General features: G+C 42.9%; 1 protein-coding gene across 1 annotated transcript in view; it reads left to right on the forward strand.

Annotated features, from left to right (window-relative positions):
• The window catches only part of DOK6 (docking protein 6), a 520,118-nt gene that overhangs the window by 222,520 nt on the left and 277,486 nt on the right, over positions 1-20,112 (forward strand). Inside the window, exon 2 of the mRNA XM_063453051.1 lies at positions 8,818-8,925. Within this exon, the coding sequence (XP_063309121.1) occupies positions 8,818-8,925 (108 nt within the window). The remainder of the gene's footprint in view (positions 1-8,817; positions 8,926-20,112) is intronic.

Here is a 20,112-nt window from a genome sequence, read left to right on the forward strand (position 1 = left end):
CAATCTGCAGAACTGTTGCAGTTTGCTTCTCCACATTTCCAATCTGAGCTTTCAGAGAAACCACTCGCTCACATTTACCATAGAGGTATGTACCCCAAAAAGACTCTTCCAGGCATGTATCAAACTTCAAAGCTCCTTTCTTATACTTACTGGCATATCAAGAACATATTTCAGTTCTTGAATTAATTCCATTGTAAACTTGATGCAGTGATTAAACATCCTCCTCAAATTGAAGCAGATATTACTCATTGCCCTTGAGCTGACAAAAGGAAGGTCTAAACGCTAGTCTTATCACAAGGGATTCTCTTAACATATAGATACTCTTCCAACATGTAAGCATGAAGGTAATAATCTTCTTCCTTTGCAAATATACAAAATTGTGCACAAGAAGTAGAACCAGAAAAATGTGTCACAAGTTTATCAACCTCTGCCAGTGCATATACGTTTCTCACTCAAAGAGCTGATCTCTGCAAATGATATGATATAGGTGTCACTCGCCTAAAGGGAAAGGAAACCATAAATAACATTAGATAAGAAAGCACACACACGTATCTATCAATAAAAATACAATGATGATTGCTCTACGATTTATAATCTCTAGGCCTCCGAGCATCTGCCTCAATAATAATCAATATAAGACATCGGAGCACAACAATCACTTGATATAAAAAAAAAATATATACCTTTATTGCAAGTATATAAATGTACATTTAACAGAGATCAGACAGAATTGCAGTCGTAAATATTACACTCCAAAGGTACAAAATGGATAAACACTTTATGAAGATACCAGAAAAAAAGCTAAAATACAAAGAGAGTAACATGCTAATATAGTACCAAATAAGAATGCAACACCAAAGACTAATGAGATCCAAAAATCTAAAAAAAAAAAACCCTCCCTGTTCTAATTTACCATTCTTGTATCACATGATGGGAAAACTTTATTATAGCACTTGGAATAAAAAATACTACCTGATCTATGAAGGATGTTGTGTGGTAATACTTCTGGGGAATCTGTGTGGGAGAGCCGTGTATTAGGTTAAAGCCTTCAAGTCACAACCAACAAGTATAGAGGGACTTTCAGCTCCCTATTTGACCATTGACTGGGTTATGTGCTTGTTGTATTAATTGGCCTCATTATCTGTACCAGTTAGAATATTACATTTATCACATTATTTGCACATTTTTTTTTCAATATAGTTAGAAATGATCACAGAGGAATATGCAAAAACATTAATTTAAACCATTATACTGAAGTTCTGTACTATATTTTATTATTTTAATTATATAAACAGAGATTTGTAATGAGTGGTCAAGCATGGTGCAAATGTCACACTGAAATAGTTATCCTATTTAAATGAAATGGAGAGGGTTTTTTTTTTTTCTGACTCTTCTTTTCTAAACTAAATTTTTAAAGTTTGTTATATAAAAGCATGTGTCTTTCAATTCATGTCATTACCGAAGAATAATAAATTATGTAATATTAAGCAAAGGGGAAAATTTTACATTATTCTTGGCAATCAGAAGACAATGTAAGTGTCTGTATGGTACTATTACTATTACAATGCTAGCTTCCTTAGTAAGACATATTGTTGGTGGAGTGGAATTCAAATATCTAACTGAAAAGAACAAGAATTAAGATTTGCATGCATGCTGTTTTTGTAAGAGATATCATGAACCCTGATACGAGCCTTGAGCTGAAGTAGAAATCTATTGTAGTGGATTTTATAAAGGATTTGGGGCTCTGTCTAAATCATTTTTTAAAGGATTTTATGAAGGATTTTGGGCTGTGTCTAAATCTTTAAATTTTTCTTCTAGCGAGTGTAATTTTGGTGCCCTTTGGCCAGTTTGATTTTACATTCTACCCTCTAATTCTATGACATTTCTTCACCCCCCTTTTATTGTAGTAATATTGAAGAAATATTAAAAGGTAAATTATTATTTGTTTACAATAGAAGTAAATTAGGGATAACAACACACGAGAAGGATCTGGGAATTGTTATAGACAACAAACTACGCAACAATATGCAATGTCGATAAAAAGTGGCTAAGGTCAGTAAGGTATTGTCATGCATGAAAAAGGGCATTCATTCTCGGGATGAGAATATCATTTTTCCTTTATATATCACTGGTAAGACCACATCTTGAATATGCTGTGCAATTTTGGGCAGCACCTGTTTTGAAGAAGGATATTATGGCAGTAGAAAAAGTGCAGAGGCAGACTACAAAATTAATAAAATGAATTTACTGTCTGCTGCTCACACCCGTACGGCCAACTCCGGCTTGCATTACTTCTCGCGGGCGGCTCCCTTCCTATGGAATAGCCTACCTACCGCCAAAAGACTCTCCCCTAGTCTTAAATCGTTTAAGAAGTGCCTCCCAGCATAACCTCTACCTCACATACCTGTCTCTTGCTCTCTCCTAAAGGGCAGCACTTTACTCTCTCCTCCAGCTCTGCTTCACTCACACCTTATTTGATTGATATTTCCTGTCCTAATGTGTTTTATTCCCCACCTCCTATAGACTGTAAGCTCGTTTGAGCTATCGTTCCTGTAAGTTTTCTTGTAATTGTCCTATTTATAGTTAAATCACCCCTCTCATAATATTGTAAAGCACTACGGAATCTGTTGGTGCTATATAAATGGCAATAATAATAATAATAATACATTTTAGCTATGAAGAAAGGTTAACAAATTTAATTATACAAATTTATCCAGGGCCAATACAAACCATTGTGTGGAAAACTATTCACAAACAGTACTATACATAGGACACATGGGCATGCGTTTAGACTGGAAGAAAGAAGATTTAGTCTAAGGCAAAGGAAAAGATTTTTACTGTAAGAACAATAAGGATGGATGATACTAAGATATGTAACAGGGTTGATGTTCCAGGAGGGATAAGCCAAATGGCTAATGATTCAGGTAAACTAGAAAAATGGTCAGAGTTGTGGCAACTGACATTTAATGTGGATAAGTGCAAGATAATGCATCTTGGACGTAAAAACCCAAGGGCAGAGTACAGAATATTTGATAGAGTACTAACCTCAACATCTGAGGAAAGGGATTTAGGGGTGATTATTTCTGATGACTTAAAGGTAGGCAGACAATGTAATAGAGCAGCAGCAAATGCTAGCAGAATGCTTGGTTGTATAGGGAGAGGTATTAGCAGTAGAAAGAGGGAAGTGCTCATGCCATTGTACAGAACACTGGTGAGACCTCACTTGGAGTATTGTACGCAGTACTGGAGACCGTATCTTCAGAAGGATATTGATACCTTAGCAGGGGTCAAGTCCTGGAACTCCCCCCCCCCCAAAAAAAACCCCCACTCGTATGCATATATAAACGCGTGCACACACATACACTCACAGACACACACATGCACTCAGACACTCACAGACGCACACACATACTCTGACACTCACACAGTGGTGTATTTTAATTTTGTGCTGCCCTAGGCATGACTATACCTGAGCACCCCCTAATCTAAATTTACCACCCCTTCCTGTCAAGGGCGCACCGCTTCCTGATTAAGAACCCACCCCTTCCTCTTTAGACTCCACCTTTTCCTGCTCCTTTTAAAGAAATACTATAGTGCCAGGAAAACAAAGCTGTTTTCCTGGCACTATAATTACCTATAGTGCCCCCCTCCCTCATGTCCTCCCCTCCCCCACTCGACACTGATGGGGGTTAAAATCCTATGGGTATTTAGCAGATGCTGGATGTCCTCATGCACAGGGTGAGGACGGCCAGCATCAGTTAGGTGACTTTTGGTCACCTAACCACCCCAAAGTCCCTCTAGTGGCTGCCTGGTAGACAGCCACTAGAGGTGGAGTTACCCCTCAAGGAAATTATTGCAGTTTCTGAGAAACCGCAATAATTACACTTGCAGGTTTAAGGGGACTGGGACACTGCACCCAGACCACTTCAATGAGCTGAAGTTGTCAGGGTGCCTATAGTGTCCCTTTAAGCACACTCTCTGACAGACACCCACACTGGGAGATACACACTGACAGTAACACACACACTCAGTGACAAACACACAGATGTCACTGATTTGACACACACACATTCACTGACACACTCATTCATTGACAGAGAGACACACACAAACACACTGACAGACACACACTAATAGTCACACACACTAAATGACAAACAGACTCTCACTGATTTGACAGACACTTACAAACATACACTAACAGAAGCACACACACACGTGCATACACTAACAGAAGCACATACACTCATACGCACACACGTGCATACACTAACAGAAGCACATAAACACACACACACGTGCATACACTAACAGAAGCACATACACTCATACGCACACACACGTGCATACACTAACAGAAGCACATACACACAAACATACACATGCATACACTAACAGAAGCACATACACTCATACACATACACGTACATACGCTGACAGACGTAAATACACTCATACACACACTGACACAAACACACACATACACTAACAGACATAAAATAACAGACATACACACACACACACACACTAACAGACACACACACGCACTAACAGACATACACACACACTAACAGACATACACACACTAACAGACAGACACACACACACACATACACTAACAGACATACACACATACATACACATACACTAACAGACATAAACTAACAGACATACACACACATACATAGACTAACAGACATACACACACATACATATACTAACAGACATAAACACATACACTAACAGACATACACACATACACTAACAGACATACACACACACATACACTAACAGACATACACACACATACATACACATACACTAACAGACATACACACACAGACATACATATATACAAATTATTAAAATTAACATTGCCCACCCACCCACCCAGCCTCCCTACCTTTTAGGAAAGCTGTCATGAATGGGTCCATGGGGTCCAGTGGGGCTGCAGTGAGGCGGGCTTCTCTCCCCCTGTCACACGCGGCAAGGGAACTGTGTCCTCTCTGCTCCCTTTCGCTGCGTGGGTTGTCTGCTGATGCAGGGAGCCGGACTATGACGTCATATTCCGGCTCCCTGCATCAGAAAACGGCGCGCGGTGAGAGGGAGCAGAGAGGACACAGCTGCGTGTGACAGGGAGAGAGCCACCCGCCATGACAGAGGGAACACAGGGCATTTGGGGCGGTATTTTTTGCCGCCCCCTGAGTGCCTGCAGGGGGAACGGCGTTCCTCCTGTGAAAAAAGTGCAGGAACGCCGTTCCCATGCGTTCCTGCAGGACTCGAGCCCTGTACCTTAGAGAGAGTTCAGAGAAGGGCTACTAAACTGGTTCATGGATTGCAGGATAAGACTTACCAGGAAAGGTTAAAGGATCTTCACATGTATAGCTTGGAGGAAAGACGAGATCGGGGGGATATGATAGAAACAATTAAATACATAAAGGGAATCAACACAGTAAAGGAGGAGACCATATTTAAAAGAAGAAAAACTACCAAAACAAGAGGACATAGTCTTAAATTAGAGGGGCAAAGGTTTAAAAATAATATCAGGAAGTATTACTTTACTGAGAGGGTAGTGGATGCATGGAATAGCCTCCCAGCTGAAGTGGTAGAGGTTAACACGGTGAGGGAGTTTAAGCATGCGTGGGATAGGCATAAGGCTATCTTAACTATAAGATAAGGTCAGGGACTATTGAAAGTATTTAGAAAATTGGGCAGACTAGATGGGCCGAATGGTTCTTATCTGCCGTCACATTCTATGTTTCTATGTTTCTATGACGTGGCATGCTCTGCCTAAAAAAGTAGTTTTATCAGAATCTGTGCAGATGTTTAAACAACAACTAGATGCATACTTGAAAAAAATAATATTCAATGATATAATTCTTCAACTGTAGGGTAATAGCTTCTTGATCCAAGCATAAATCTGACTGCCATTCTGGCGTCAAGTGGGAATTGTCTTTCCTAGTTTGTTGCAAAATTGGAAGTGCTTCAAACTAGTTTTTTTGCCTTCTTTTGAATCAACAGCAAAAAACAAATATGTGGAAGGCTGAAATTGATGGACACATGTCTCTTTTCAGCTTATGTAACTATGTAACTATTTAAGATAAAAATCATTGCAAGGTTCAAAATATCCTGTCTTTAGACAACCCGTTGCAGTTAGCTATAAAGTGACTAGAGGTTAGTTATTATTATTATTATTGGTATTTACATAGCACCTAATTACTAATTCTAACTAATTCTGCAGTGCTTTACAATATTATAAAAGGGGGGGAAATATACAATAAATGAGACAATTACACAGTGACACAGGAACAATAGGTGTATGAGGGCCCTGCTCAAACGAGCTTACAGTCTAGATGAGGTGGGGTACAAATAGCATGGCAGCAAGGGTGACAGCCACCAAACAAGGTGGAAAAATAGCAGAGCTGGAGGTGAAAGTGGGTTATGGCTCTTTAGGTGAGCAAGAGACAGATTTGCAAAAGTATAAATAAGTTACTCTGGGAGTCCATAAGTGTTTCTGAACAGATGAGTTTTGAGGGACTTCTTTAACAATTAAAGAGTAGGGGAGAGTCTGATGGAGGTAGACAGGTTGTTCCAAAAGAAGGGAGCAGTCTGTGAGAAGTCTTTCAAGCGCAAGTTAGCAGTAAGGGTGCAAGCAGCGTACAGGAGAAGGTCACTGAGAGACCGAGAACAGGCATATCTATGAATCAGGGAAGAAATGTAAGAGGGACTAGAGTTGGTTAGAGCTGTATAGGTAAGGGTAAGTATTTTGAATTGACACCTATAGGATACAGGAAGCCAGTGTAAGGATTGACAGAGGAGCGAGGTATGAGAGGAACAACGGGTGAGAAAGAGCAGCCTGGCGGCAGCATTCATTACCAATTGTAGCGGGGCAGTTCGACTTTTGGAGAGACCAACTAGGATAGAATTACAGTAGTCCATGTGAGAGATTACTAGAGCATGAACAAGCTCCTTGGCAGCATCTTGTGTGAGAAAGGGGCAGATGCGGGCAGTATATTTAAGGTGGAATCTGGTGTCATTAGCATATTAGCAGATGGAAGCGATATCCAAAGGAGTTAATGATTTTGCCAAGAGAGACAGTATAAAGAGAGAACAGAAGGGGACCAAGAACAAATCCTTGGGGGACTCCAACCAAGACAGGGCAAGAGGAGGAGGTGTCATTGCAAAAGGAGACAGTGAACGAACGTTGGCAGAAATAGGAGGAGAACCACAAGAGGACAGTGTCACAGAGACCAAGGGATTGAAGAGTTTGGAGAAGGAGGACATGATGAACAGTGGCAAGGCAGCAGAGAGATCAATAAGAATCAATATGGAGTAATGGCCTCTGGATTTAGCTGTAATTATGTAATTTATAACTTTAATAAGAGCAGTCTCAGTAGAGTGGCGGGGGCGAGAGCCAGATTGAAGAGGATCGAGAAGGGAGTTGGAAGTTAGCAAGTGAGTCATACAAGTAAAGACAACTCTTTCTAGATGTTTTGAGGAAAAAGGAAGCAGGGATATGGGACGATAGTTGGAAGGGGAAGACAGGTCCAGAAATGGCTTTTTTAGGATGAGTAAGACAGTAGCCTGCTTAAGGGGAGCAGGGACAACACCAGATGAAAGAGAGCTGTTTAGGATGTGTGTTAAGGATGGCACAAGACAAGGGGAGAGAGATCTAATAAGGTTGGAAGGTACTGGATCAAGCGGACAGGTGGTGGTACGAGAGGAGAGGAGAAGCGAAGCCACCTCCTGTTCTGTAGCTGGGGAGAAGGTCTGTTAGGTAGGGAAGGTACGGTCCATGTGTGGTTGCGAGAGGGAAGAGCAAATGTATGTTAATGCCATTATTCATGCAGTGCTTTAAAGCGACACTATAGTCACCTGAACAACTTCAGCTTAATGAGGTTGTGCAGGTGAGAACTATAGCTCCCTGCAGCCTTTCTCATGTAAACACTGTATTTCCTGAGAAAAGACAGTGTTTACATTGAAAGCTAGAAACACCTCCAGTTGCAGTCACTCAGAGTGAACCAGAGGGACTTCTGAGTTGATGGAGGCATAATATGCCTCCATCCACTCAGATCTGCTGTGCACGAGCATCCTGTGATTCAGTATCTCCTCCCACTGCATGCAGACACTGACCTTTCCTCATAGAGATTCCTTGATTCAATTCATCCCTATAAGGAGATGCTAATTGGCCAGGGCTGTGTTTGAATCATGCTGGCTCTGTCCCTGATCTGCCTCCTTCTCAGTCTTGGCCAATCCTATGGGGAAGCACTGTGATTGGTTCAGGCTACCACATGTCAACAGACTGCTTGTTTTTCCTGAGTCTAACAGCATGCAGATTTACAGCTTCTGGCTTGAATACAGTAAGATTGTTACTATATTTATGGAGGCATGAGGGTCTCAGGGGGTTTAGATTGTCGTGTTAACACTATAGGGTCAGGAATACATGTAGTTGCACTGGTGACTATAGTGTCCCTTTAATGTGGTGACATTTTTTGTAGAGGCTTTTCACAAAAACAGAAACAGGAGTGAAACTTCAATGGAAATGCAAATGCTATTGGCTCAGTTTGATTATGTTTGCATGACATTTGAAGTTCCATTGTTATTCAACATGTGTTTCCAGTTTAGCTATTTTTACCTGAAATTTTAAATTCCATGATGAATTTCTGACAATTAGCAGTTTAGTGAATAACCCTAGAAAATACATCTCACAAATCTCATCTCTTTGTTTGCAAGATAGTTATGGTGTCCTGTGTATGAGTAAATATTAATATTTTTATGTTTAATCAAGGCAATTAAATCTATTCTTTTAATTTTCAGATTTATAGGCGCTGTTGGCTAGTTTTTAAGAAAGCCTCAAGTAAAGGTCCTAGAAGACTGGAAAAGTTTCCTGATGAGAAGGCAGCCTTTTTTCGGACTTTTCACAAGGTATTTGTTTCTTTCTAGTCACTAAAAAGTTGTGGTGCAGCACTGTTAATCTGAATTCTTCTACCTGTTATTTTGGACTACATTTTCCAAGGTTGCAATCAATTGATTCTAAATTGCTGTTAATTGAATAATACTATATGACTATTATAAAGAGCAATTTTGGATAATATGACCATAAAAAATATTTATCACCAAGTATCTTTTACATAAGTATACTATAGGCACCATAACCACTTCAACAGATTGAAGCTGTTGTAAAACATGGTGTCCATGAGCACCAGGTCAGGCATTTACTCGCTAATTAGTAGAGATTCTTGGTCCTTGGAAACTTGGAGCCCAGTCTCCAATATAAAAATGGTGGAGGCAGAGCTTTGCTTATGCTTTCCGTCATACCAGGGATTGGAACAGTGATAGGTTCAGAGCATTCATCAGACCCTTTCAGCCAATCACTGCCTGCTACTCTTGGTATGGCATGAAGTGGAGCATAATTCTTGCAACACCCTTTCAACATTGAAGACTAGGTGAGTAAACTGTTCATTAGTCATGTGGGACCTGACACTTACAGACTCTAGGCACCACTTCAATCCACATGTAGGATTTCTTTAATATATGTAATATGTTTGTAATGTGCTACAAAAATTTTACAAATATGTATAGATTTAAACATATATGATTGAATGGATTCAATGTGATGGCATGCACAACAGCACACATTGCATTGCTTGTTAAGAGCTTAATTATTATTTATACATGTTCCAATCATTGAGATAGGTTAACTATATATATATATATATATATATATGTGTGTTTATAATAAAAAGTATAACAATTACAAGTGATTATTCTCAACATGGCCCCTTTTAATGGAACCATCCAAGCACCAAAACCACAACAGCACTCTGGTTCTCCCCCTTTTGCTTTTAAGCAGTCTAACCCTTTTTATAATGGTTTGACTTCTTACCTGGGGTCTGGTGTGTGCTGCTGCCCATCTGCACTACTGCTGACCAAGAGCCCCTAAGCAAGGCTAGGTCATTGGATGATAGCATCAGCTGATGCTCTCTGTCAGAAGTAGTTGAGACAGAAAGTGACACGTGGTTAACCCCAGGTGAGAAATCAAGCAATTTTAAAACAGTTTACACTAGTTACAATGGGGGTTTACATTGTGCACTGTAGTGATGTTGCTCGGAGTGTTTCTTTTGGGATTTAGCTATAAAACTAGCCTTGATAAAAAAAAAAAAAAAAAAAAAACATAAAATATCATGTATTTGATGTATGATAAAATATATGAAAATATTTTGGAGGAAAACAACAATTTTGTATGCATCATATGTAATAGATGTCAGTTTTACTACTGTGAAAGCTTATTCAGTAAGTTTTTGCTACCAATGGACATCGTCAAATAAGTCTAATTTTTGGGAGAGATTGCAAAAGCTTTTAGAAACAGTGGTGGGCATATTGACCAACTACATTTGTTGTTTTTTTGTCACATGTACAGTTTGTGGCAGAGATTGTATTTTGCTTCTATGCTCTTGTTTCAGACCCTGGATGGATGAGATAAACTTAAAGGGATACTTTAAGCACCAGAACATCAATAGCTTAATGAAGCAGTTTTGATGTATAGCTCATGTCTCGGCAGTGTCAATGCTCAGTTCTCTGCTATTTAAGAGTTAAATGATTTTGGCTTTGAATCACACAAACTCCATGAAAAAAAGTGTGTTTAATTTAGAAATTATTATATCCTGCTTTTTTTATTGAACTTGATCACACACACGTACAACTGCAGGCTTTAGCAGGCAATTAACAGCACAGGAGATAGACAAATTCTAAATTAGACATACTGTGCAGAAAAATACTTTGTCAAGGCATGTGTGAGCTGCTGTGTCACAGCAAGAGAAGGTGTGACCATGTCTGTTTAAACAAAATTATTTAACTCCTAAATAGCAGAGGATTGAGCTATTAAACTGCAGGGACATGATCTATAAACCAAACCCAATTTATTAAGCTAAAGCTGTTTAGGTGCTTAAAGTGTCCCTTTAACTCATTTAAGTGACTAACAAAGTTCACCATGATGTGTATGGTATTATACTATTCAATTACCAGAAATAACCTTATCTCTTATAATGGAACCTAAACCCATATGGAAAAGTTTGCAAGATCAGAGATTGCACATAACTTCCAACATTTTTTTATCCACCCAATACTTCTGTAAAAGATGAGCAAATACATTTTGAATTATTGTTTTCTACATTTGCATAATTTTATTTTCTATGTGTTACTATGTAACAATTTATAGTCAAAATCGGTGTCTTATCATACATATATGTGCTAATTATTCATTCCAAATAAATGTGAGACTAATATGTTGAAAACATAAATTGTTTGGTTGTGAGATGGCTAAATATTCATATTAGATAAATCAAATATTCAGTTTGATTGCTTTTTTGTATATAAAAAATATACTGTACAGTACAATTTGACTGAAGAAAATTAATATATATAAAAAAAAAGCACAAACAGGCTTTTAGTCTCTAAGAGGCAGTCTTTTGTCCGAGAATCTCTTGTGATCATCATAATTCTATGAATTTGAAAATAGTATTTTTGTGAGATTATGGTATTTTATTATGATTTTATTAGTTAATTTTCACCAATAGACACTCTTAAAGTGGCAGCTGACCACCCAGTGTCCAGTCAGCAAAATCTCAATATGCGGTCTGTGCCTTAATCAGTCTGTCCCTCCTTCTGTTTTTGTGCCAAGAGGGTGAAATGGCAAAAAGACTAGGTTGGTGTATTTTTCAGCCCACAGCCTGTCACTGCTGTCTTGCAGTGTTGTGTAATAGTTGGCTCCATGAGAGAGTGAAAATGGACCTTAAATTATAATCCTATCTTATCCTTATCTGACTCCACCTTAAAGGGAAGTCTTGAAAGTTGGTCTGTGCTCAAGATAATGCACATTTGGAAGCTCACCACCAAGTAGTATGCAACAGTGAGTATCAGGCTCTTTGGAGCTGAGGATGTAGGTTACGAGAGACAGATGAGGGAATTATCTGACTGGTGATTATGTTATAGGGGGTAAAGAGAAGAGGGTGTTAGGGGAAAATGGGTAATGTGATTGATGAGCAGCAAAGCTATCTGTCCTCTCCTGATCGCTCCCCATCCCTCTTGACTAGTGTCTCTGACTGCCTCTCTGCCTTTTCTAACAGGATGGCTGCCCACTTCCTTAAACTCAACTTGACCAAAACTGAAATTCTTTCCTCCCCCAAGTGTTGCTACTCCTGTGTCTGTCTCCCTCCAAGTCAATGGTGCTACACTACCATCAGCTCCACCACGCAGGCTCACTGCCTAGGTCAGGGGTCCTCAAACTCCGGCCCCCCAGATGTTGCTGAACTATAACTCCCATGATTCTCTGGCTATCTATGTAATTCAAAGAATCATGGGAGTTGTAGTTCAGCAACATCTGGGGGGCCAGAGTTTGAGGACCCATGGCCTTGGTGTTTTCTTTGATTCCAACCTCTCCTTCACGCCTCATGTTCAGTCTATCACCAAATCCTGCTGCTTTCATCTCAAAAACATTGCATGCCCCCGACCCTACTTAATGCCAGATGCGACTAAGGTGCTGGCCCATTCCACTGTCCTTTCTTGCCTTGACTACTGTATTCCGCTTCTCAGTGGTCTTACATGCTCCCAACTTGCGCTGTTACAGTCCTTAATGAATGCGGCAGCGAGGCTCATTTTCCTTTCAGACCACACAACCCATGCCTCACCCTTCTGTCAGTCCCTACATTGGCCTCCTGTAAGATATAGGGCTCAATTTAAAATTCTGGTTCTTGCTTTCAAATTTTCAAATCTCTACATAATGCTGCTCCCATCTATCTATCCTCCCTAATAAACAGGTATGTCCCGTCTAGGCCCTTACGCACTGCTGAAGACTTATGTATATCTTTTGTCTGTACTCCCACCTCTGATGCTCGCCTTCAAGACTTTTTGAGGGCTGCACCGTTCCTGTGAAACTCACTTCCCTCCTCCATTAGATGCTCACCAGTCTCCACTGCTTCAAAAAAATCATTAAAAAGCCACTTCTTCATAAAAGCGTATCAATTAAACTGTTAATAGATCCTGACTGATTCCACACTTGCAACTGTTATTAGTCTAATACTATCCTTACCTTTTGTGTCACTTTACACCACTCCCTCTAGCATGTAAGCTCATTGAGCAGGGCCCTCAACCCCTCTGTTCCTGTGTGTCCTACTTGTCTGGTTACAACTACATGTTTGTTCATCCACCCACTGTAAAGCGCTGCCGAATTTGTTGGCGCTATACAAATAATAATATAATAATATAAGGAAAGACTGATAAGGGGATTTTGGGAATGATGTGATTGGTGGAGCTTGGTTGATAAGATGATGAGGATGAGGTATTATAGTGCTTAGATTAAAGAGGAGAAGTGAAATATTATCGGGATGGTGAAATTTGAATGGGGCTTAAAACAAAGAGGGAATTATGGAGATAGAGTTGAGGTGGTTATGGTGCTACGGTGAGGGGTTTATTGTAATGGTGGCAATGTGTTTGGAACTGAGGGGATTTTGATGATGGGAATCTTGTGATGGGGTTGACAAGATTAGGGAGAGTGGGCAATGAGAATGTAAGTGAAGATTCATTAAGGGATCTATGAGGATGGGGGTTATAAGGGGATTATGGGAACTATGAGACGTGAAAAAAGTATTATGTTGTTGGGCTGAGGAGTGGATTATTGTGCCTTGAATTTGAGCTTTGTCAAAGCTTCACTAAGTAACGGGATATCTCTGAACTTCACTTATTGAATGGTGGCAGTATAAACATATAGAGGCATGTTTGTGTTATGGTGTGAGATTGGGTACTACCAGGGTTGTAATGTTTATGGTTGTAGTTGGACCCCAGAGTTCCACCTGTTGAGAGGGGGGAGGGGGCAAACCAGAAGGTTTCAAAGCTGCCATTTAATGTATTGCCTATTTGCATGTGGTCTGTATCTCTGGGGCAGTCCTCTTTAAACACTCCCTCTCTGTTCCTCGCACGCAGTGATTGAGCTAGAATGCTGCTGCCTAGTTTCCATGACAGTGAACTGACTAATTCACTGAGCTGGTCAGAAGAAGGTTTTGTCTGCACCATCCAGAGGTCCACATGCTTCCCCACTACATCACCAGGAATACTATGGGAACTTAAGTTGACCACCAGGGATTAATCAATTGTACCTCCCTGCCAAAAAAAGCAAAAGGGTGAAGGAAAGAAGTTTATTATTGTATATATTTTTTATTAAATAACCATAAAAAAATATGGGGGATATTTCAAATGTAACCTCCAACAGCCTCCCCACACATCACCCTTAGACAATCTCACACACATCCCAATTAGCCAATTGTGCACACATATGACAATCAGCCATCTATACATATCACACTTCACCAATTCACTCAAACACAACACTTTAACCCCTTAAGGACACACGACATTTGTGATATGTCATGATTCCCTTTTATTCCAGACGTTTGGTCCTTAACCCCTTAAGGACCAAACTTCTGGAATAAAAGGGAATCATGACATGTCACACACGTTATGTGTCCTTAAGGGGTTAAGGGTTAAGTAAGGGAGGTACCTTCATCAATTTTTGTATTGGGGATCCTGTAGTTTCTAGGAAAGCCACTGGCATCTGCATTTATCAAATGCCAATCTGATAAATGTAGAAGTTATTTGTCCATATTTACTTTTAGTTCCGAGTTTATGTGCTATATATGCATGCCATTTTTCAAATATATATACCGAATATACTCGAGTATAAGACGAGTTTTTCAGCACATGTTTTGTGCTGAAAAACCCCAACTCGTCTTATACTCGAGTCAGTGTCTGTATTATGGCAATTTACATTGCCATAATACAGGCAAGGGGCTGTGTAGGAGGAGGACTGGCAGAGAGCGTTTACTTACCTCTCCTGCAGCTCCTGTCAGCTCAGTGGCGTCTCTAGGATTCATTTTTAGGGGGGGCACAGGGTGGGCCAGGGACAAAAGTAGGGGGGCACATTCAACCCCGCCCTCGCCGCAGTTTGACCCCGCCCCTGCCGCATGTTAAGCCCCGCCCCTGACAAAAGTGTTTTTGGTTTTTTTTTATAATCCCTGGTGGAGGATTCATTATTTTCCACCAGGGATTAGTAAAAAACCAAACACATTTCCTTTGATACAATGCCATAGTTGCCAACATTTGAAAAGATTTTCCAAGGACATTTTGCAGCACAGCCAGGCCCGGACTGGCCATCGGGCATACCGGGCAAATGCCCGGTGGGCCGCGATGGCCGTGGGGCCGAGGCCGGCAGGGGAGATCACAGGATCTCCCCTGCAGGGCCAGCGCTTCCCGAGCACCGGCCCTGCTCTGTGCCTCCATGGGCCGGTGGGGAGATCAAAGATCTCCCCACCGGCCCACAGGCACTGAGATGCGGCCGCCGGCAGGGGAGGAAGGGAGGCAGGAGAGAGACCGGCGGAGCTCTATCCAGCAGCTCCGCCGGGTCCTCTCGCGAGGTCTGAGCGTTGCCGCGGTTACCGGTTACCGCGGCAACGCTCAGATCTCGCGAGAGTGAACTCTAGCCGGCAGGTTAGAGTTCACTCTCACCACTGGACCACCAGGGAAGGATTGCAGCACCCTCCATGGCAGCATGGCACCCCACCCACAGGCAGAATGGATTCTCCCCTTGCCTCCCAGGATAAAGGTAAGAAGGGAGGGGGGGATATAACTTTTTTTTTTTTTAATTATTAATAAAAAAAATATTGCAATTTAAATAAAAAATCACACTAACAGCCCCCTCACACACACACACACACACACACATCACCCCCAGACACACACAGCACCCAAACACACACAGCACCCCCAGACACACACAGCACCCCCAGACACACACAGCACCCCCAGACACACACCACACACAGCACCCCCAGACACACACAGCACCCAAACACACACAGCACCCCCAGACACACACAGCACCCCTAGACACACATCACACACAGCACCCCCAGACACACACAGCACCCCCAGACACACACAGCACCCCCAGACACACATCACACACAGCACCCCCAGACACACACAGCACCCCCAGACACACACAGCACCCTGACACACACAGCACCCTGACACACACAGCACCCAGACACACACAGCACCCAGACACACACAGCACCCAGACACACACAGCACCCTGACACACACAGCTCCCCGACACACACAGCGCCCCCAGACACACACAGCGCCCCGAGACACACACAGCACCCAGACACACACAGCACCCCCAGACACACACCACACACAGCACCCCCAGACACACACAGCACCCAAACACACACAGTACCCCCAGACACACACAGCACCCCTAGACACACATCACACACAGCACCCCCAGACACACGCAGCACCCCCAGACACACACAGCACCCCCAGACACACATCACACACAGCACCCCCAGACACACACAGCACCCCCAGACACACACAGCACCCCCAGACACAAACAGCACCCTGACACACATAGCACCCTGACACACACAGCACCCAGACACACACAGCACCCAGACACACACAGCACCCAGACACACACAGCACCCAGACACACACAGCACCCAGACACACACAGCACCCTGACACACACAGCTCCCCGACACACACAGCTCCCCGACACACACAGCGCCCCCAGACACACACAGCACCCAGACACACACAGCACCCCCAGACACACAGCACCCCCAGACACACAGCACCCCCAGACACACAGCACCCCCAGACACACATCACCCCCAGACACACATCACCCCCAGCACCCCCAGACACACACAGCACCCAAACACTCACAGCGCCCCCAGACACACACAGCGCCCCCAGACACACACAGCGCCCCGAGACACACACATCACCCCTAGACACACATCACCCCCAGACACACATCACACACAGCACCCCCAGACACACACAGCACCCAAACACTCACAGCGCACCCAGACACACAGCGCACCCAGACACACAGCGCACCCAGACACACAGCGCACCCAGACACACAGCGCACCCAGACACACACAGCACCCTCAGACACACAGCACCCTCACTCACACACAGCACCCTCAGACAGACAGCACCCTCGCTCACACACACACACACACACATATATATATACATATATATATATATATATATATATATAAAATATATAAAATAACCCTCAGTGAGTTAACAGACAAAGAAAATTAGAAACCTAGAATGTGACGGCAGATAAAAACACCCTCACACACAGCACCCCTCTTACATACACACACACTGCGCCCCTCACACATACAATACGTCCAAACATATATATATATATATATATATATACACACACACTACAGCACCCCTCACACTGCACCACTACACACATTACGCTCCAGATACACGCTAGATCCCTTACCCTATATGCACTCTTAATCCTCTATACACACACACACACAATCTCCTATACACACTAGATCTCCTACACACCCGCTCTACAACCCCTACACACACTACGTCACCTATACACACACACACTACAGCCAGTAGGCACACACTCGCTACATCCCCTATAACACTATGCCCCCTATACACACACTCTCTACAGCCCCTAGCCACACATATTACATCACAATCACAAATTAAATTGACCTATTTACACAATACCACACCACACTCTACACACACGCAATCCCACAAGCAGGCTCCAAACACATGCACCATACACTTTCCTGGCCCTTTTGTCCTCTGGTATCCCACTTGTGGAGACACCAGAGACAATTTGAAAGCAAACACAGCGCAAGCATGTTATTAAATTTTCTTGCGCTGCGCAGAACAAATACAGGGCCTTTTTCTAATGCCAGAGCTCTTCAGCGGGGCTCTGCGCATTGAACCAACTTGCTCACTTTGAGAGGGGGCGTGCTTGTCATTAGTGATGACAAAACACACCCTCTCTGGCCCCGCCCCCTTCTTAGGGGGCCGCTCTGATTGAAAAATGCCCGGGCCTAATTTTGTTCCCAGTCCGGCCCTGAGCACAGCTATCAATTACTGTCTGTGTATAATATCCCTGGACAGTCAGTGCTCTCTGTATAATACAGGGTTGTGTGTATAATAAATTGGGACAGTCAGTGCTCCCTGTATAGTGCTGCTCTCTGTATAATACAGGGTTGTGTGAATAATAAATTGGGACAGTCAGTGATCCCTGTATAGTGCTGCTCTCTGTATAATACATGGCTGTGTGTATAATATCCCAGGACAGTCAGTGCTCCCTGTATAGTGCTGCTGAGTCCATACACACACACACACACACACACAGACTGCTGAGTCCATACACACACGCAGACTGCTGAATCCATACACACACACACACACACACACACACACACACACACACACACAAGCACACACATACATACAGACTGCTGAGTCCATACACACACACATACTGCTGATTCCATAAACACGCACATACTGCTGAGTCCATGCACACACTGTCAGGATCGGGACAGGGATCCAACACGCAGAGTACAAACAGGAGTAGGTACGTATACCGGACCTTAGAATGGCCGGACTAACGTAAGGATTAAGCAAAGAATGGTCTAGAGACAAGCCGAGGTCGAGGGAACGAGAGAGCAGGTAAGCGAGAGACAAGCTGAGTCAAAAGGATAATAGAGGTAAGCAGGGTAGAACAAACAAGCCGGGTCAGAACCAAAGAGACAAATAGTAATAAGAGCACTGAGTGACTAGGCTAGCTAGAACCACGACAGGGCAATGAACCAATACACAAAACCCTATTATATACCCTGGTTCTAAATTGATGATCCCGCCCCCGACGAGTCCTGATTCGTTGCTCGGGACTTGATTGACAGGTCGGAACGGATTGTCGTCATGACGTCGGCTACTGAGCGCCGCGTCATAAAAGGAGGCGGATCAATCGCGGCCGGCGTGTAAATGGCCGAGAGGACTGCGAGGAACGAGTGAGTCAGCCCCTCTGAGAGGACGGACGTCTAAGTGTCTCACCTCCTCCGAGGTAGAGACAACAGGTACCCTGACACACACACACAGACTGCTGAGTCCTTACACACGCACAGACTGCTGAGTCCATAAACACACACACACACACACACACACACAGACTGCTGAGTCCTTACACACACACAGACTGCTGAGCAGAGCTGCCATCAAAAATTGTAGGGCTCCTGACACAGCTCAAGATCTGGGCCCCCGGGGCCAGCCCAAGTCCGCCCACAAGGATGAAGTGTGTGTGTATAGAGTGAATGTAGTGTTTGTAGTGAGTGCAGAGAGTGTATAGTGAATGTAGTTTATGTGTAGTGCAGAGTGTGTTTAGTGAATGTAGTGTGTGTGTAGTGCAAAATGTGTATAGTGAATGTAGTGTGTGTGTGTAGAGCAAAGTGTGTTTAGTGAATGTAGTGTGTGTGTGTGTGTAGTGCAGAGACTGTTTAGTAAATGTAGTGTTTGTAGTGAGTGCAGAGTGTGTTTAGTGAATGTAGTGCAGAGTGTGTTTAGTGAATGTAGTGTGTGTTTAGTGAATGTAGTGTGTGTTTAGTGAATGTAGTGTGTGTGTAGTGCAGAGTGTGTTTAGTGAATGTAGTGTGTGTGTGTGTAGTGCAGAGTGTGCTTGTAAGGATTCAGTGTGTGTGTAAAATAGGGGGAGGGGAGTATTTTTTTATATTTATTTGTGTATATTTCAATTTTATTCCCCCCTCCCTAGTTCTTACCATGCCAGGGGGAGGGAGATCGTATTTCCTGTTGATCCCGTGGCATGGTGGAGGGAGCCAGCCGCGGTACATTGAAGAGGGGGCCCGGCAGCACACATTGTCTTCCTTTCCAGCTCCTCTCTGACTAACTCTCACGAGACAGGCCTGCGTGCTGTGCGGAGCGTTGCCATAGTAACCCATGGCAACGCTCTGGCGGCCACAGGGTGCAGGAAAGTTAGACAGAGAGCAGCTAGAAAGGAGGACAGAGTGTGCTGCTGGGCCCCCTCTTTATTGTACAGATAGCAGGGGGCCCTCTGTGCACATATATATAGCGAAAATCGCTATATATATGTGGAAGGCAAAATGCCTGAATTTGTGGGAGGGGTTTATTTTCCTATTTAAATCCCAGCAAATCCCAGCTCACCTATCGTCG

Source organism: Pelobates fuscus, chromosome 4, assembly GCF_036172605.1.
Source record: "Pelobates fuscus isolate aPelFus1 chromosome 4, aPelFus1.pri, whole genome shotgun sequence".
In the NCBI taxonomy this organism is placed as follows: domain Eukaryota; kingdom Metazoa; phylum Chordata; class Amphibia; order Anura; family Pelobatidae; genus Pelobates; species Pelobates fuscus.